Below are 18,872 nucleotides of genomic sequence, written 5' to 3' on the forward strand. Positions count from 1 at the left end.
GCCATCCTGTAGGTTTTGACTTACATTTGATTAGTACCTAATATGCTTGGGCATCTTAAATGCTTTAGAAGTTTGTCTTGACATCATCTTTAAAATGCTTATTCAGATTTTACAACCAATGTCAAAGTCGAGGTTTTGGACTGGAGCTATAGCTCAGTGGTTGAGCACTCATCTAGCCTGCATGAGTAGTTTAGGCCCAGTTCTGGGAAACAATAGGTTGCTACCACATTGTTAAGTTTCTTAAGATTCTTTTTGTAGGATGACCAAAGAAAGTCCTCTGGGAGACAGGAGATTTGAAGTGTTTTCTGCTGACCCACAGCCTGCTTCTTAGTTCTTTCTTTTCTTTTCTTTTCTTTCCTTTTTTTTTAAGACAGGGTTTCTCTGTGTTGTCTCTCTCTGGCTGTTTAAGACTTGCTCTGTAGACCAAGTAGGCTTTGAGCTCAGAGACGCTCCTGCCTCTGCCTCCCGAGTGCTGGGATTAAAGGTGGGCACCACTACCTGACTTAGTTATCTTCATAGTGTCTCTGAACACTGAACATTTCTAGTCTGGTTTTTTTTTTTTTAATGCATGTGGGTGTTTTACCTGCATGTGTATCAGTATTTTGCATGCAGTACCCACAGAGACCAGAAAGGGGTATGATATTCTCTGGAACTGCAGTGAACCGACAGTTGTGAGCTGTCATTTAGGTGCTGGGAATTGAACCCGGGTCCTCTGGAAGAGCAGTCAGTGCTCTTAACCCCTGAGCCATCTCCGCAGTCCTCTTTGCTGTGTTTTATTAGTGTTTTGTCATTTTTGGTATAGAGGTCATGCATACGTTTTCTTAGAGCTGCACCTAAAGGATAGTTTTAGTGATGCAATTGAGAAATTATACTTTAAAATGTTTCACATTAAGCCGGGCGGTGGTGGCGCACGCCTTTAATCCCAGCACTCGGGAGGCAGAGGCAGGCGGATCTCTGTGAGTTCGAGGCCAGCCTGGTCTACAAGAGCTAGTTCCAGGACAGGAACCAAAAGCTACGGAGAAACCCTGTCTCAAAAAAATCCAAAAAAAAAAAAGTTTCACATTAGCCAGGCAGTGGTAGCACACACTTTTAATCTCAACACTCAAGAGGCAGAGGCAGGAGGATCTCTGTGAGTTTGAGGCCAGCCTGGTCTACAGAGCGAGTTTCGGGACAGCCAGAGCTACACAGAGAAACCCTGTCTTGAAAACAAAACAAAACAAAACAAATTCACATTGTGGGCTGGGAAGATAGCTCAGTGAGTGAAGCATTGGAAGTGTGGGATCAGGTGTGGGATCTGTGTGGATCAGCATCCACACAGAAGAGTTGAGCATGGCAGCGCACACTTGTGATCCCAGCGCTGGGGAGGAGAGATAAGCAGACCCTGGACTGGCTGGCCAGCTAGGTGAGCCCACTTGGCAATCCCCAGGGAGTTACTCAGTCTCAAAATGAACTAAGGTGGATGGCTCTTAAGGAACGACACCTGAGGTTGACCCAGTCCTTCATAGCGTGTGCACACACATACACACATGTGCACACCCCCAAGCATGATCAGCCATGTATACCCACACGTACCACACAGATTTTTCAAATTTCAGTTGTCTATTGCTGATATGTAACCATAATTGATTTAGACATATCGATCTTGCATCTCAAAGTCTTGCTAAATCCAGTTATTCTGTGTACCATTGTTCTGGACCTTGTCTTTTTAATCACGGCAAACATCTCACAAATTAAGCCACAATGAACCACAGAGGTCTAGACCACTAGAATTCATTGTTGTTTGGGACTTAGTCTGAAATCTATCTGCATGTTCAGCTTTATGATATATATATCATATATATATAGAGATAGAGAGAGAGTACTTTGTGTGTGTGTATATATACATATATTGTATATACATGCATATACACACAATATTGAAATAATTCAAGGTTTAATCTTTACAAATAGTATCCAACCGGTCATTGCTTCTCACTTTCAGGCTTTAAAGAAATGGATTGAAGAAAATCCTGCACTCAGCTTTCTAAAGCCTGGTATATTGACTGGACGTGGCAAAACAAACCAGGCAACAGGTATTTATGAATAGTGAAGTAGATTTAGTATAGTATGCGTTTAAAATGTATACCATGTTTCATTATTTTATGACATCTGATGGACTGTGTGCTTTTTTTTTCCAAGGTAAAAATAACTTTCCACTTTTAAATGGTTCCTAATTAGTGGCTGGTTTTCCAAGAGCGTAACTCTTTCACAAGTGAGTTGTACAATGACCTCTTTATCCAATGCAGGGATGACACTCCCAGCACAGAAGTGTGCGCTGGAAGCGTTCAGAGCCAGCGGGGATAACAACATCCTAATTGCTACCTCGGTGGCTGATGAAGGCATTGACATCGCTCAGTGCAACCTGGTCATCCTATACGAGTATGTGGGCAACGTCATCAAAATGATCCAAACCAGAGGTGAGGGCAGCTGACGTCATTACCACTCGGCTTCTGCTTTGTTTGGCATGTGGGTGCTTGTCCGTCCTTTTTTACTGAGCTGTCGTATGTGATTGAAGGCACACGTGACTCGGGTAATTTTAGGCTAAAAGTTGACTTCTCTGGTCAGGATTAGGTGGTTATAGTTTTACCCATAGTGCTCCATTGTGACACTTCACAATGGGACTGCCTAAGTGTGCATTCACTGGCACACTTATGAAAGTATGATAGCCACTTGGCCTGAGGCTTTGCCACTCAGCAAGCAGACCTTTCATGGTTGTGGTGAGTAGCTCCTTGTACTGCAGAGTCCTTTCGTCTCACCCGGACCAGGCTCTTCCCTCCTTTCCCTTGCTTCCCCAAGAAGAGCCCCACTTGCCCTTCTGAATAACATCTCTGTGTGTCGCTCCCTATTCCCATCCCCTTTTCATCCTTCTCTTCAGCTTATGAACCAGTTCAGCCAACCAGACTCCGCTACTGATGTCGAATTGCTCACATCCCACTTTTTTCGCATTTTATGTCCTTTTCCATCTCCATTGCACATAACCCAATTCTCTCGGCCAGAATAACCTCTCATTCAGATGCCCGTGACCCTTTCCATCTGTCTGTGCAACAGCGTTGCCAGTGTCTTTCCTGCATCCCAGGGCTTATAAACCTCTCTCGGCATTACAAAACGGTTCAGGTGGGCGTGCTCGTGGTGGCATCGCTGAGGACCCATCTAGATCATCTTGAAATCAGTGTTTCTGATAATCCGGCTGTGATCGCACCGCATCACTGGAGATCCCCAGAAAACGAGCTGCAGGTGGATCCTGGTTCATCTGTGTGTTTACCATGCAGACTGGAGCCCGCATTCTCGTGTGCTCCTCAGTCCAGCGCCCCTAGAAAGCAGGGTGCCGTGAATCGACAGTGAATTCTAGGAACACCTCTCACACTTTCGTGTCTGTTTCCACATCACGTCAGGGTTTTACATCGCAAGTACAAACCAAATGTTTTCTGACAGGCAGGGGAAGAGCAAGAGACAGCAAGTGCTTCCTCCTGACCAGCAATGCTGACGTCATCGAGAAAGAAAAGGTGAACATGTTCAAGGAAAAAATAATGAATGAATCCATTTCAATGCTTCAGACGTGGGATGAAATGAAATTTGAGAAAACGGTAAGTCTTTTTTTTTTCTGGGCTACTCTTGGAATCTGACCAGAAATAATAAATGAGCAGGGTTGGTGCTGAGTGTGTGTGTGGTGTGTGTGTGCATACATAGTGTGTGAGTGTGTGTGTGGTGTGTGTGTGCATACATAGTGTGTGAGTATGTGTGTGGTGTATGTGTGCATATGTAGGGTGTGTGCGTGTGAGTCTGTGTGAGTGTGCATGCGCGTGTATGGTGTGTGAGCACGTGCATAGTGTGTATGAGTGTATGTGTGTGTGTGGTGTGAGTCTGTGTGAGTGTACCTGTGCGTGTATGGTGTGTGAGTGCATACATAGTGTGTGGTGTGTGTTTATGTGCATGCAAGTGTATGGTGTGTGTGAGTGTGTGTGTCGTATGGTGTGTGTCTGTGTGAGTGTGTGAGTATAGTGTGTGTATGGTATGTGTGTGTGAGTGTGTGTGTATGGTATGTGTATGGTGTGTGTGAGTCTGTGAGTATGCATGTGTGTATGCATGTGTATGTGTGTGTAGTGTGTCTATGAGTGTATGTGTGGTGTGTGTGAGTGTGTATGTGCATGGTGTGTGTCTGTTATTTTTTTAAAAGGTTGCCAAGTAGTTCAGGCTGGCTCTCAACTTGAACTGGCTATGAAGCCGAGGGTGATTTTGAACTTTACATCCTCCTGTTTCTACCTCTCAGTTGTTGGAATTAGAGATAAAAGGGAGTGATCAAGTCTATGGGATGTGAAAGGGAGCCATATGGAGGTTGGGGGGGGACCAGCTAGAGATGAGGGGCAACTCAGTGTGGGGAGGTGGCAATAAGAACTGAACGGCACGACAGCTCTGTGTGAAAGTGCCATAAAAGAAAAACAATAAGGCTGGGTGGTGGTGGCGCACACCTTTAATCCCAGCATTTGGAAGGCAGAGGAAGGTGAATCCCTGTGAGTTCGAGGCCAGCCTGGTCTACAAGAGCTAGTTCCAGGACAGCTAAGACTGTTACACAGGGAAACCCTGTCTCGAAAAACCAAAAGAGAAAAGAAAAGAAAAACAAAAAGATGTGATTCTGGGGTGAGAACCTCTTTTGTGGTTTTAATGAGGGCTTGGGGCCTGGATTTGAACTTGGAAATTGGCTTGAGTCACAGTTTGCTACGAGGCTGTGTGTTGCGTGGTGCAATAAGACCTCTGTGCCCCCAAGAATCCTCTGGTTACCATGTTGCGCACAACGTGTGCAGTCCAGGGAAGCCAAGAACTCATGTCTATAATAGAAGGTTCAGGACATGATGGTAACTCAGGTACTTCACAGTGTGGAGATTATTAGGCTGTTCTGGTTATAACTGCACAAAGTGTAATCTGAAATCTAAATGAAGAAGCCTGTGTTCCCTTCCTCATGGAGCCAAGCTCGGACATGAATGTTCCTTTTGAAGGAAGGACTTCCAGCACAATTTACATACTCACAACTGCTGCAGGGGCTTCTTCACTTTAGGGGATGATGGCTCATGCTAACCCTACCAGGTGAGAATAAGAACACGACTATAATTTTTGAGCTAAATTTGAAGCAAGCTTTATTAAATACTGGCCAGGACGGTGGACACTGGCCAGGTCCATACCCAGGATCTCCAGATAATTGGCTGCGAATTACATTAGTCAGAATGTAATAAGGAAGGCGATGCCCTTCCTGCCTTCGTACAAGGGGGGCAAGCACACATCCTGACACACTTCCTGCCTATGTACCGCCCTAGGTGTGATCAAGCACATCTTGTGCGTTTGAGGCAACCAGGCTTGTTTCACCAGAAGTGAAAACACACGGCTTGTTGTCTAACCTGATCAAAGGCCTCCAGCATTCCAAGTTATCAGTCCTTGGGCAAGCAGGGCTTAGGTTAGAGGGGGTTCTGTTTTGTAGCTCTCTTAAGCACACTCATTTAAATTTAAAATACAACTTTAGCCCGCACGCTCAGTGGAGAAGGGTGCTTGATTGATGGCCTGAGTTTGATCCCTGGAACCTACAGTATAGAAGGAAGAAACCGACTTTGCCTGTGTGTGGAGTTCTTTTCAACCACAGGTGTGGGGTTGGGTGGGGCAGTGCCGTGGTGGTGTCTCCACCAGTTGCTGCTGTTTGCCTTAAAGTTGTAACTATGGTAGTAGCAGCTTTAACTCATTAGACTTTAGAACAATTACCAACAGTGCATTTAAGATGAAGGGCCCAACCCCTCACCAGTACTGCTCCCCCCCCCCTCAAGATTTGGCAGCCACGATAGACTGCAGAAAAACCCAGCAATATGGAGGCCCCTGACTCAGCAGGATGTACTGAGCCCCCAAACTCGCCCGCCCGAACTGGCCCGACTTTGCCCTGATTACTGGGAAGAAACTGCCAGGTATCCTCCATGTGGTAAGGAACCAATCAGAAGTTAGCGGGCTCTGCCTGTGCTTTACTGATAATCATGGACTGCAGTACGTTGGACCCCAGTGGCCTCCAGGTATAGCAACCTTTCTACAGCTGCAGCTGACCAACCAGCTCAGGACAGGTTCCACCAGCCCGGAGGTGCACCAATCCTGAGACTGTTCCTATGCAACTTGAAGATCCCTGCCCCACAGCAGCTCGGGGTCTCTCTACTGGACCTGCTGTGTCAGACAGATGGACAGAGACCCCGAGTTAACTCATAATTAAAAAAACTCTTTGCTTTGGCGTCCGATCTGGTCTAATGGTGGTTTTGGCGTCAAGACTCTGGGCACAACAAAGATACTTGAGATGACTAGTATTTTAATTGAATTTTAGTGTGTGATTTTAAAAAGCCATTGCACGTAAGTGAATGAAAGACAATTGGATATCTAAGGTGCTCCCCACCAGGCGGTTTTGATGGACGAGAGTGCTAATTCTTTTAGCATTTGAGAAATAACTGTTTCTCTTCCTTCTGGCTTGTGTGGCTTCTGAGAACTGCCTGCTGTCATTTCTTTTGTAGAGATAGTAGCTTTGTTTTTCTTTTTCCTTTTTTTCTTTTTCTTATTTTTTTTCCTGCTGCTGAGATTTTGTGTTTCCAGAAGTTTTATTATGTGTGCCTTGGAGTGATCATCTTTGCGGCATGGTTGGCTTTGTGAATCTAAGATCCTACTGCTCTCCATATTTCATAATTGTTTAGCCATAATTACTCTGACTTTCCAGATCCTGTCCCTTCATTTCTGGACTCTAATGACATTAGATGTTAGATGTAAAAAATTCTTCAGTAGTCATACATGTCCCAAAGAGTCTGGTTTTTTTTATTTGTTTCGGTTTTTTAGTCTGTTTTCTTTGTGTGGTTTGATTGGGGTAATTTGTTCTAGTTTTTTTTTAAATAAACATATATTACATAATATATATTAAATATATATAATGTTAGTGTGTATGCTTGTGTTGTCAGCATGTAAGTCCGTGCATCAAGTACTCGTGCCTGGTGCTCAAGGAGGCCAGAAAAGGGCATCAGATCCCCTGGAACTGAAGCTCCAGAGAGTTATCAGCTGCTGTGTGGATGCTGGGAACTGACCCAGGTCCTCTGGAGAGCAGCCAGTCCTTGTTATTAACTGCTGAGCCATCTCTCCAGCGTTGGTTCTAATTTTTAGTTCATGATTGCTCCTTGGTCCCCTCTAGTCCAGTTCATCTGTTGAGCTTGTAGTCTGGGTTGTTATGAACCTGCATATTTTTCCATAATCAAATGTGTGTGATTGTTCATTGAAGCATTTTTACCCTGGCTGTTCAACTCTGTACCATGTAATTCTTATCATTTCAGCATTAGCATCATTGATTGTGCCTTTTTCATTCAGTGTGAGGTCTTCTGTTTCATGATACGAGCAGAGATGTTTGCAACTTAGATGTTTTCATTTGCTGTTCCTGAGACTCTGACCCTTCCTAGTCTTCTGTGTTAGCTGGCTACTGGCTCGGCTCTGTTGAGGAGGTAGGGTCCTTGCTTCGTCCCCACCGGTGGAAGCAGGTGACAGGAGCAAGGGGAGGGACGCAGCAGGTATCCAGCCTCTGACAGGAACAAGGGGAGGGATGCAGCAGGTGTCCAGTCTCTGACAGGAACAAAGGGAGGGACGCCCTTGTTACTGCTGGGTGGAGGGGGTTTCTGTCTCCTCACAGGGTCTTCCTGTTAATGGGGCTGAAGTCCCTGACTCCATCCTGATAATTGGGGCCTAATTAGCTTTGTAAAGTAGAAATCTTAGTTCCTCCTTTGTGCTGGTACAGGTATGGAGGGGTTGGGCCCCAGTGCCCTCTCTACCCATAGAGCAAGGCAGTTATATTGTCTGAACTTTAAGCTCTAAAAATCTAAAGATTTTGTCTGCGAGGCTGCCCTTTTCTGGCCCTTTGCCGAGGGACAGCAGGCTTTTCTGGGGGACTTTATGTTTCTACCTCTGGGCATTCCTGATGTCAGCTGCTTTGGCTTTAAGTCTGCACATAGCAGATGAACAGAAAATTCAGGGAGCCCACCATCATGTTATTCCCAGGACCCTGGTGTTTCTGGCCGGTCCACCCTCTCCTCACTCTTCATAATCTCATTTGGTTTGTCATCATGCCCCATTCTTTCTCTACTCGGCCAGTCGACATGTGGAGTTAGAATCCAGCCACCCTGTGCCGGCATTCCGCTGTGCTGGACTTCAGCAATATGTTCTGTGCTCCAGGAGAGGTCTCAGACAGAGGACTCTGTCTCTTGATCTATTCGTTCGGCTTATGTTATGCCTGAAGCACGCCCATGATGGGTCATTTGTGAAGGGTTTCTAAGGTTTCGTAGAAAGTTGAAAGCATGGCTCATGTGACAATTTCACGGGCGTGTTTGGGAAAGCAATTGAAAGATTAATGGAGGATGGATTAAACCCTGATGACTAAAGAGTTCAGAGAACCGAAGGAATTACGAGATTGACTTTTACAAACCAAACAGTACGAATAGGAGTTGTATGCTCATGGAAATTATATTTGAGTGAGTGTGTGTATGTGTGTGCATGTTGTGGCTGTGTGCATTGACCTTCGTGTGCTAGTTATGGTCACTCAAGAGACTTTTCCTTTGGCATGTAGGTTCAACGCATACAGTTGGATGAAAAGTTCATCAGAGATAGTCAACGCAAGCCACAACCGGCTCCTGATAAGGAAAATAAGAAACTGCTGTGTGGGAAATGCAAGGCCTTTGCGTGCTACACGGCTGACATCCGAGTGGTGGAGGTGAGCTGCCCTGGCAGTCTCGGGTACCAGTTAAAGCGTCTCATCTCCTGGAGAGACGTTTGTAGCTAGGACACTATGGCTTCTGTTGTGGCTGTTGTCCACGGTCCTTGTATTAATAAAGTTGTGCTTTTGTGTGGGGGCCAGAAAAGCTGATATCATGGAAGCATGAAGTGGAATAGAGGTGCTGGAGGCTAGGCAGGAGAGGGAGGTCTAATCCAGCTGCCACATGGATAAGGGTTAGGGTTCTCCCACACGGCAGGGCAAGCACTGTTTCCCATTCATTCCAAACAAATCAGACGAGGGGAATTCAAAGCTTCATAACATGAAGAGGTGAAAATTGTTCAGGCAGAAGGGAATGCTAACGACTCCGATTGGTCATTCCATGCTCAGATTATCACACTGCATACTATGAATATGGACAATTGTGTGTCCTTTAGATAAAAATAAGAAAGTCCCTTTGAAGGACAGTCTCACGGTATTGACCAGGCTGGCTTCAACTTGCGAGTCTTCTGGCTCTCAGCCTCCCCTGAGCAGGGACTACAGGCATGCGCCACCACTTTGGCCAAAGGAATAGTTTCTTCATGCGGCTGTAGAGAAGGGAGGCTATGCTAGATGCAGTGTTGTGTCCTCGATCAGCTCCTGGGACAAATAAAGGCTTGCGCATAAAATTCTGTAATGAAAAGAAAGGCACCGGTGCTGGCTTCTTAGCTTAGGAAATGCGTGAACGCATATAACTGTGTGCTTCTGCGGAACTGGTTAAAGGCATTCGGGAATCTTCCTAGCCCTTTCTGCAACTTTACCGTATGTCAGAAATTATACGAAAGGAACAATTAGGCTGAGACTTTGAAGCACATATAATAGAGTGAAAACCTGCTAGGAAATAAATCGAATACAAAATTATAAAGATGCTTTCCTTAGGCTGAATGCCCCATGAGCAGCAATACCTTGGGGTCCATCTTCAGTCAAGAAAAGAAATGAGGATAAAGGCTAAGTATATAAAAATGTTATATTCTGATTAAGAAATTCTTCCTATTTTGTTTTCTAAACTTTTTTGGGACAGAGAACACTTCGTTTTTTCCCCCTGGTTTTCAAGACAGGGTTTCGCTGTGTTGCCTGGTCTGTTCTGGAACTTGCTCTGTAGCGTGAACTCGAACTCAGAGATTACCTGCCTCCGCCTCCCAAGTGCTGGGATTGAAGGTGTGCACCACTGCTACCCAGCTCCACAGCACATTTCTGTAATGAAAACCAAACACCTTATTTAAAAAATGCAGCACAGCTGGGGGCAGCGGTGGTGACACCAGCCTTTTTTCTCAGCATCTGGGAGGCAGAGGCGGGTGGCCCTCTGAGTTTGAGAGAGTGAGTTGGGCTACATAGAGAACCCATGTATTGAAAAATGGAAAGGAAAAAAAAAAAGTAACACTTGCAGGTTAGCCTTCGACTTTCTTCCCCTTAAAACTTTTTTTTTTTTTTTTTTTTTTTTTGAGACAGGGTCTCTTTATGTAAAATCCTAGCTATCCTGAAATTCAGGCTGGCCTTGAAGTCATAAAGAACCACTTATCTCTGTGCAGGAATTTAAAGGTGTGCAGCACCCTTAAACTGGCCCCCTTAAAACTTTTAATTAAATGCCGAGGGGGTGGTAGCACGTGCCTTTAATCCCAGTAATTGGGAGGCAGAAGCAGGCAGATCTCTGTGAGTTCAAGGTCAGCCTGGTCTACAAGAGCTAGTTCCAGGACAGGCTCCAAAGCAACACAGAGAAACCCTGTCTTGGAAAAACAACAACAACAAAACAAAACAACAACAACCTTTTAATTAAAGGTTGGCAAAACCTCCAGAGATGAATGCTGGTATCATTCTTGCAACCAATGGAGGGTGGTGCATAGCTGAGCTACCTAGGGGATGGGTTATTGGAACCATTTGGACTAGAAGCATATTACTTATTACAAGTGACTTCCATTTTCTGAATCTGGTCCTTTAGATGTAGAAGGTCCCTTCAGCTCCAATTTCAATGCTTTCTTGTTCACAGTGGACCCTTTAGACACCATTTCCCTGGAGGATGGGATGCTGGGTCTGCCTTGTTTCTGCAGGGTACACGCTTAAGTCAACTATAGGTAGGGCCTGTGGACAGTCCAGCTCCTGAGCCTCTTCACACACACACACACCGGCCCTTGGGTGTTCATCCCTGTGCTTCGGTTTGTGCCTTTCTGGCCTCCGGTGACCTTGTACCCTCCTCACTTGCATCTCCCCCTGACCATGCAGGAAGCCCAGTACGTAGATTCTGCTCTGGCCTGTAGGAGACTCTCTGTCCACAGTCTCTTCTGTTTCCATCTGTAAAATAAAGGGATTCCACTCACTCTTCCTCCTTGCCTACTGAGCAGTTTTTAAGCCGTTCTTGAACTGTTTCTAATATTCTTTTGTGTTCAATCTCTTCCTCACAGAAATCCCACTACACCGTGCTTGGAAATGCTTTTAAGGAGCGCTTTGTGTCTAAGCCGCACCCTAAGCCAAAGATCTACGACAGTTTCGAGAAGAAAGCAAAGATATTCTGTGCCATACAGAAGTGCTGTCACGACTGGGGGATCCATGTGAAATATAAGACGTTCGAAATTCCCGTCATAAAAATCGAAAGTTTTGTGGTGGAAGACATCGCAAGTGGAGTCCAGAGGCGGCACGCAAAGTGGAAGGACTTTCATTTTGAAAGAGTACAGTTTGACCCTGCAGAAATGCCCATATGAAACGCCAGGCCGTGGTGGTGCACGCCTTTAATCCCAGCACTCGGGAGGCAGAGGCAGGCGGGTCTCTGTGAGTTCGAGGCCAGCCTGGTCTACAGAGCTAGTTCCAGGACAGGCTCCAAAGCTACAGAGAAACCCTGTCTAGAAAACAAAACAAAAAAAAAAAGAAAGAAAGAAAGAAAGAAAGAAAGAAAGAAAGAAAGAAATGCCCAAATGACCTCGGGGCTCCTTAGTCTTGCAGTCCAGGGAGCAATGATGACCCAGTCCTGTCTTACACAAGCCTACACCGTGTGGAATGCCAGATAACTTGATGTTTGTTCCAAGCAGTTCTCGTCCACACAGAGCACGTGCACATGACCTGCAGCACTGAATACTTTGGTCACCAGTAACTGTGGGTTGGCAGTGGGGTGGGGGAGGGGCGTGTTAAAAACTTCCCTTTTATACTTTTCAGAACTGCCCATGATGGATGAAGTGCCTGCCACAAGCTGGCTTTGCCCTTAACACTCTACCGAATTCTGACTTTGTTCTTTTCAAGGCCACCAGACAGACTGTCAAGTCCAATGGGTACTTTCTGATTCTTGCATTGGACTCTTTCCCCGCTTTTGGCTGTCACTCACATTCTGACACAGGTATAGGCGACTGCAAGGTTCAATATGCACACATGTGTGTACTGAAGTGACATATACCTTTAAAAGTTAGAACACCATAGCAGACAGCGGAGCAGGTGCCTCTGTTCTGCGCCTTTGCTATGCATCTTACTCTAAGATCTGTCCTAACTGGGGCCGTTTCCCCTCCTTGACTAGACATCTCAAACCATCCCTGCCCCCCCCTCCCCCCCGCCTCTCTCTTCCCTTGAGACAGAATCTCCCTGTAGACCAGAAACTAGATGTGTGGACCAGGCTGGCCTTGAATTCACAGTTCCCCTCATCTCTCTAGTGCTGGGATTAAAGGTTTATGTAATCATACCAGGCTCTAGCTATTTTCAATAAAGTCTAATGCTTACTTAACACTTGGACTATTTCTAGTTAATGCTTTTTTTTTCTTTTCTTTTGCTTTTTGAGACTAGATTCCTGGAACTCTCTCTGTAGACCAGGCTGGCCTTGGTCTCAGAGATTTGCCTGGTTTTGCCCTTCAAGTGCTGTGACGGAAGGTTTGCTCTGTCTTCTTAAATATATAAAACTTAATATTATATATAATAATACATAGTATAATATATATTATTGCATCCCTGTATCTCTTGTCAGGGTTTACTAATGCATCAGAGAGCTTAGGATGGGGTTCTTCAAATCAAGAGATAAGTGCCTGAGTGTTGTTGCTGCCCATACAGCAAGGTGCTGTCTTCAGTTTAGGGCGGAGCTGTACTGCTTTGGAGGCAGCGCAGTGATGTAAACACCTTTACAAAAGCTATTTGTAATTCATTAGCCCCCTCAATGGCCTGAACAAAACTGCAGAGATCATGTGACCATATAACTCTTTCACATGACATTTATATATTTGAATACTATCCCCAGACTACCTAGTGCACAGTGTGCCCCCCAAGTCAACCCTGGAGGTCAACAGAATGACATGGGATAGCACCCCACTTGTTCTGATGTCCAGGGCAATTAACCAGCAACATGATTTTTTTTTTTGAAAAAAACAAACTGCAGGGATTTAGGCTTTTGATTGATAGACTATATGAAAAAAGGATTATCTATATAGTAGTCATTGGTAATGGTTACTGGTAAAATTCTTAAGATGCTATAACGTGGGTTAAATGAATTTTCTAAGTGCTGAGTTTCATCCTTCATGTTTAACATGTGATGATGTCTTTCTTTGCTGCTACCGTTCAGAACTCTGTAGCATGTATGAGAGATCTACCGGAAACTATTTGAAAAGAACCGCTTAAATATTACAGCGATTCGATTAATTCAAAACCATTTATATATTTGTGTATATGGGTGTTCTGTCTGCATGCCCATTAGAAGAGGGCATTGGACCCCTCAGATTGCAGTTACAGATGGTTGTGCGGGTGCTAAGACTTGAACTCAGGACCTCTGCGAGAGTAGCCAGTGCTCCTAACTGCTGAGCCAGCTCTCTCTAGCCCCTGCCAATGATGAGTTATTTGAAGTGGAATAACCCTTTCTTTGCCAACGGGGAAAAGCATACTAAAGCTGAAACTGAACTGAGAATTTGAGTTGTACACAGAGTTAAGCCACTGCCAGATATACCGTGGGATGGAGCAAACCCTGGGCTAGTGAGTACTGCATGAATAAATCAGGCAGGGTCTGAGAAATGCCAGTATGCTGATCTTTGGACTTCCTAATGGCAGGCTGCATCTGGACTCTCCCACAAACCCGGGACCGGTCCCCACTAGAGTCCTAGCGGTTGCCAGCATGTGTCCTTTTTGAAGTTCAGATACAGCTTGTTCTACAATCACAGACCTTGTTATTTTGTGGTCAGTGCTGATCCTGCAGCGTTTTCATCCTGAAATGGAATCCTCAGAGGTCTCATTGTGCAATAAGGTTGATAAATCCTGACTCCTGTACTTAAGACAGACTCAGCGTTAACTAGGTTTCAAATGCCAGGCTAACCAGACGACACTGCTTCTGTGAGCAAGTCCTTTGGTTCAGTGCTGTGAGGGCCTCTGGGGCATGCACTGCACAGCCAGGGAGGCCTTGCCTGGTATTTACAGCACAGGTAATCATTGTATTGCTGCTGGCACACTCACATCCATTTAAAACCAGTGGTTCTGAAAACACTTCTTCTGTTCACTGGACACTGTTAATTCGCGTCCTGTAGGAACTCAGGGATAGATTTATGGCCAGGATACCAGCCAGCCAGGTGAGATCAAAGTGCACTATCAACTTCTGGATCACGTCAGTAAACCGTTTTAATGCACCGTAAATATAATTACCATTCACTCTACAAATCTGTATTTAATAGGCACGCACAGGCTTGCTGGGTGCAAGCTTTGAAAACCCCTAATAAAAATACCAGCTTTGATTACCTTTGTTTATGGCAATTTGACCGAGAACAGAAATCGGCTGAGTGCTAAGTCTGTGGTGATGACATTTTAGCAGCTTCCTAAAGCAGCCAGTGGGACCACAGTTATCATTTTCACAAGCAGGGCTGTGCTGCTCCTTACAACCCACGGGCTGTCCAACCCAGTGCCCCACTGTGTCAACTGTGCTCTGAAGGCACCCAGTTTGAACATGGTCTCCAGAGGGTGGCACTGTTAGGAAGGTTGTGGAACAGGAAGCGGTGGAGCCTCTCCAGAGGAAGTAAGTCAGTGGGGATAGATCCAGAGACTTTAGAGCTGGTTCCACTTCCTGTTCACTCTGCCTCTTGCGGCTATGTCTTCTCTAGCATGAGCCCTTTTCCTGTACGTTGCTTTTGTCAGGGTGTATTCCTACAGGAGCAGAAGAGTAACCCAGACACTGATACCATCCCGAGGAAGCTGGGCCAAGGTGTATTCTTACATTACAGTAACTCAGACATGGTCCCGAGGAAGCTGGGCCAAAGTTAAGGTTCTTCACCCATGAGCAAAGTCCTATTGCCTGTGCCTCTGGCAACTGTTTGCAAAGAATTAAGTGACAGCAAACATAGTATGCTAGCCATAACCCTGACCCATGAAGGGACTCAGAAGAACAAAGAGATGCTGTCTCGGAGCCCATGAGAACGTGGCTCAGAGGGGAGATAATAAGTAAGGAGCCTGAGTTTAAATCACTGGAATCATCTAAGCCTGACGCCACGATGTCACTAGCCTTTTAGTTACATGGACCAATTTAGTTCTTTTTCCCTTTTGCTTAAAACTGACATGAATAGCATATCCTTCCTTTGCGTTGTATATACACACACATACACACCACGAAAGGTACATGTACTTTGTTGCTGTGTTAAGTAAACTCGCCAATTACCTCATTTTGGATGCTAAGGAATACTTGTTCTTCAGGAAGAATAAGGCAGTAGTGCACTTGGAAAGTCATAAACACCAATGAGATTATCCTCCCTTTCCAAGAGGAAGAAGCGGGTGGAACCAGCAGGAGCTATACTTCCAACTGGAGAGTAAGTGGGCCAGCACCACCTCGAGAACTCAGGTAAAAGGTTGTACAGTCTTATTTTGGACGAGCATAGGGCACAGGCCAAGAATACTGAAGCGGAAAGAACAGAAGATGTGTTTGGATAGAGTTGAGAGCGAAAGGGCCAGGGTCACAGCCACAAGACACTGCCCTCACGACCAGTATCCTCGTCCACTCAGGCTGCTGCGACAGCATCTGGATTGCGTAAGCACAGACATTTCTAGAGGTTGAGAAGACCAAGATCAAACACCCTCTCCCCTCAAAACCGCCAGTCAAGAATACTTTCCCTAGAACATCTATTCTAAAATGAAGAGAAGATAAAGACTTTCCCAATGTAAGATGACCACGTCATCTCCAACAGACTTGTCACAGGAAATGCCGCAGGCAGCTCTTGAAGCCGAAGTGAGGAACAAGAAAAGACACAACAGCACAAAACTCACAGGTAGAGCAAGCACACACTTCGAGAACACAGCCGTAAGGTATGTAGATCTTTTACTGCCACTTACTTCCATTTTAAAGGGTTAGAGTTAACACTATTAAGATGCTCAACAGTTACAATCATTTGGTAAGAGACGCACGATGTAAAAACATGTCAAGTGTGGAATTAAGATACAAAATGTGGCAGGGAGTTTTTTTTTTTTTTTTATGTGATCAGAGTTTCACTGGCGTTTAAAACAGCCTGCAGTATCACATGACCCCTGAGGATCTCCAGGTGAGCATATTTCAGTCCTCTGGTTGGCACACAAAAGACGCCAATGAAGAGCATCACCTGCTCACACGGGAAGGTGTGAGAAGACAAAGGGACAAAGGGACAACATCGCTGCTAAGCAACCAGAGCGACACAGAAGGAAGTCCTCACCTACCAGCAACAGGGAAGCATTTTAGAAATGTGCAAAAAAACCCTCATAAATATTATATTCCTGGACAATTAAGGAAATTCATTCCGTGGAAAAGTTAAAGTTATTAACATGTCTGCACTAACACCATGCTCTGAAGATTCAACACAATCCCATGAAATTTCCAGTGCTATTTTCCCCAATGATGTTCTTCTAAGAAATAAAAGCCATCTTACTACGTACATGAAACCACAAGACTCCCTCCAGACCAAGATGTGCTGAGCGTAAAAACAAAGCTAGAGTCATTACTGTTTTTCTTATAATTTATTTTTATTTTATTTGCATTGGTATTTTTCCTGCATGTGTATCTGTATGTGGAGTCAGAGACAGCTGTTAGCTGCCATATGGGTGCTGAGAACAGAACCCGGGTCCTCTGGAAGAGCAGCAGTTAGTGCTCTTAACCACTAAGCCATCTCTCCGGCTCCCCTAGAGTCATTACTGTTACCTCACTTCCAAAGACACTACAAAGACACAGCAACACAAATAGCATGGTGCTAACACAAAAACAGATGCAGAACCCAATGGAGAGGAACAGAGGTCTCCAGAAAGAAAAACCTACAGGTTGGCTAAATGACTTGACAAAAAAGCCAGGAATACACATGGAGAAAGAGCTCTCTCTTCAGTAAATGCTGTTGGAAAAAATGGATGGCCACATGCATAAGAATGAAGTCGAACCCTTATTTTATACTATATATAAAAAAATCAACTAAAAATAGATTGAAGGCTTAAGCATAAGACCTCACGCCTCAAAAGCGTTAGATAAACACATGGGGAGAATATGGCATTGGTTATCGTAATGGCTCTTCTGGACTAGTTCTAGTCAGAGCTTCAAAAATGAAAGCAAAGAAAATGAAAACAGGCCCATCAGAATGCTTCAAAATAAAAGTTTTATAGCCAAAGTCAAAAGTCAAGCTGACAACAAAATAGGAGAAAATATTTGATAGTTTCTCTCTAGAATATGCGGTATTAAAATTCAACTACAAAAAAACAAATAATTCAATTAAAAGTGGGCAAAGGACTGAGACATTTCTCAAAAGAAGTTACAAAATGACCAACGTGTATTTGAAAATATGCTCAACATCATGTACCATCAGGGAGCCACCAATAAAACCCTGAGTTCTCGCTTCAAATCCTTGAGCGTGATCGTTATCGGAATGAAGAGAGGTTAGTACGCTGACAGCATGGAGGAGGGCAATGAGCACACACATGCACATGGAAAGACACTATGGAAACAGTATGGTGCCCTCTAGAAACTCAAAAAGAACATGCTTAGGACACAGCCATTCCTCTTTAGGTACGCTTCCAAAGGAATCTAAGCAGCATGTTGAAGAGACACCTGCCCCAACATCCATTTCGGCAGCATTCACAAAAGCCAAGGTGTGAAATCTGCCTCCTGTCTAGTGTTTATCCACGGCTGAGTCAACAGAGAAAACAGGGTGCATGTGTGCTCACACAAATCCGCCACGTGTGGCGCTATGGGGACTTTAAGGACATGATGTTAAGTGAAAAAGCCATGCACAAAAGACAAATGACTGCATGACCTCATCATGTCTAAAGCCTGATGATACTTTAGCGAGAGGCTAAGACGAGCATTGAAATAAAAAGGAGCAGTGAAGAGTCAGCCATGGAAGACATGGGAGAAAGCACTGCAAGCGCACATGAAAACATGAAGGGGAACGGGAGTTCATTCAGGAAGAAGGAACTTGGGAGTTCTGTGGTACAGAATGCTGATGGCTGTTCATACCTATACACTACATATTTTTTTCAAAATATATTATTGGAAGTATTCTCACCATAAAAAGAAAGTATGTGAGGCCTGATTTAGCCACTCTACAATGTTTACATATTCAAATAAATCATGTACAAAGTAAATGAATTATTTTTTCAGTTAAAAAAATTAGAGACTGTTTTAGGTAGAGTTTTTATTACTGTGAAGAGACATCATGACTGCGGCAACTCTTATAAATAAAAGCATTTTTTTTCTTTTCTTTTTTTTTTTAACTTTATTTCATGCCGATGTCAGATTCTCTGGAACTGGAATTATAGACAGAAGAGCTGCCATGTGGAGTGCTGGGAATTGAACCTGGGTCCTCTGGAGGAGCAGTCAGTGCTCTTAACCCCTGAGCCATTTCACCAGCCCCATTTTTTTTTTTTTCGAGACAGGGTTTCTCTGTAGCTTTGGAGTTTGTCCTGGAACCAGCTCTTGTAGACCAGGCTGGCCTCGAACTCACAGAGATCCGCCTGCCTCTGCCTCCCGAGTGCTGGGATTAAAGGTGTGCCTCACCACTACCCGGCAAATAAAAGTATTTAATTGAGGTGGCTCACTTGCAGTTTTAGAGGTTCAGTCTATTACTGTTAGGATGGGGAACAGTGTGGCCTGCAGGCAGATGCAGCGCTG

The 18,872-nt window shown here is 44.7% G+C and overlaps 1 protein-coding gene across 1 annotated transcript in view; it reads left to right on the forward strand.

The window, feature by feature from the left end:
- Ddx58 (DExD/H-box helicase 58) overlaps window positions 1–12,563 on the forward strand; it is a 42,291-nt gene extending 29,728 nt beyond the window's left edge. The window contains exons 14-18 of the mRNA XM_041667351.1: window positions 1,982–2,072; window positions 2,286–2,456; window positions 3,472–3,623; window positions 8,645–8,788; window positions 11,224–12,563. Coding sequence (XP_041523285.1) covers window positions 1,982–2,072; window positions 2,286–2,456; window positions 3,472–3,623; window positions 8,645–8,788; window positions 11,224–11,520 — 855 coding nt within the window. The 3' untranslated portion in view covers window positions 11,521–12,563. The remainder of the gene's footprint in view (window positions 1–1,981; window positions 2,073–2,285; window positions 2,457–3,471; window positions 3,624–8,644; window positions 8,789–11,223) is intronic.
- The last annotated feature ends 6,309 nt before the right edge of the window (window positions 12,564–18,872 follow it).

The sequence above is a fragment of the Microtus oregoni genome, unplaced genomic scaffold, assembly GCF_018167655.1.
Source record: "Microtus oregoni isolate MIOR12 unplaced genomic scaffold, Mior012 000017F_ref0000208, whole genome shotgun sequence".
Classification (NCBI taxonomy): Eukaryota; Metazoa; Chordata; class Mammalia; order Rodentia; family Cricetidae; genus Microtus; species Microtus oregoni.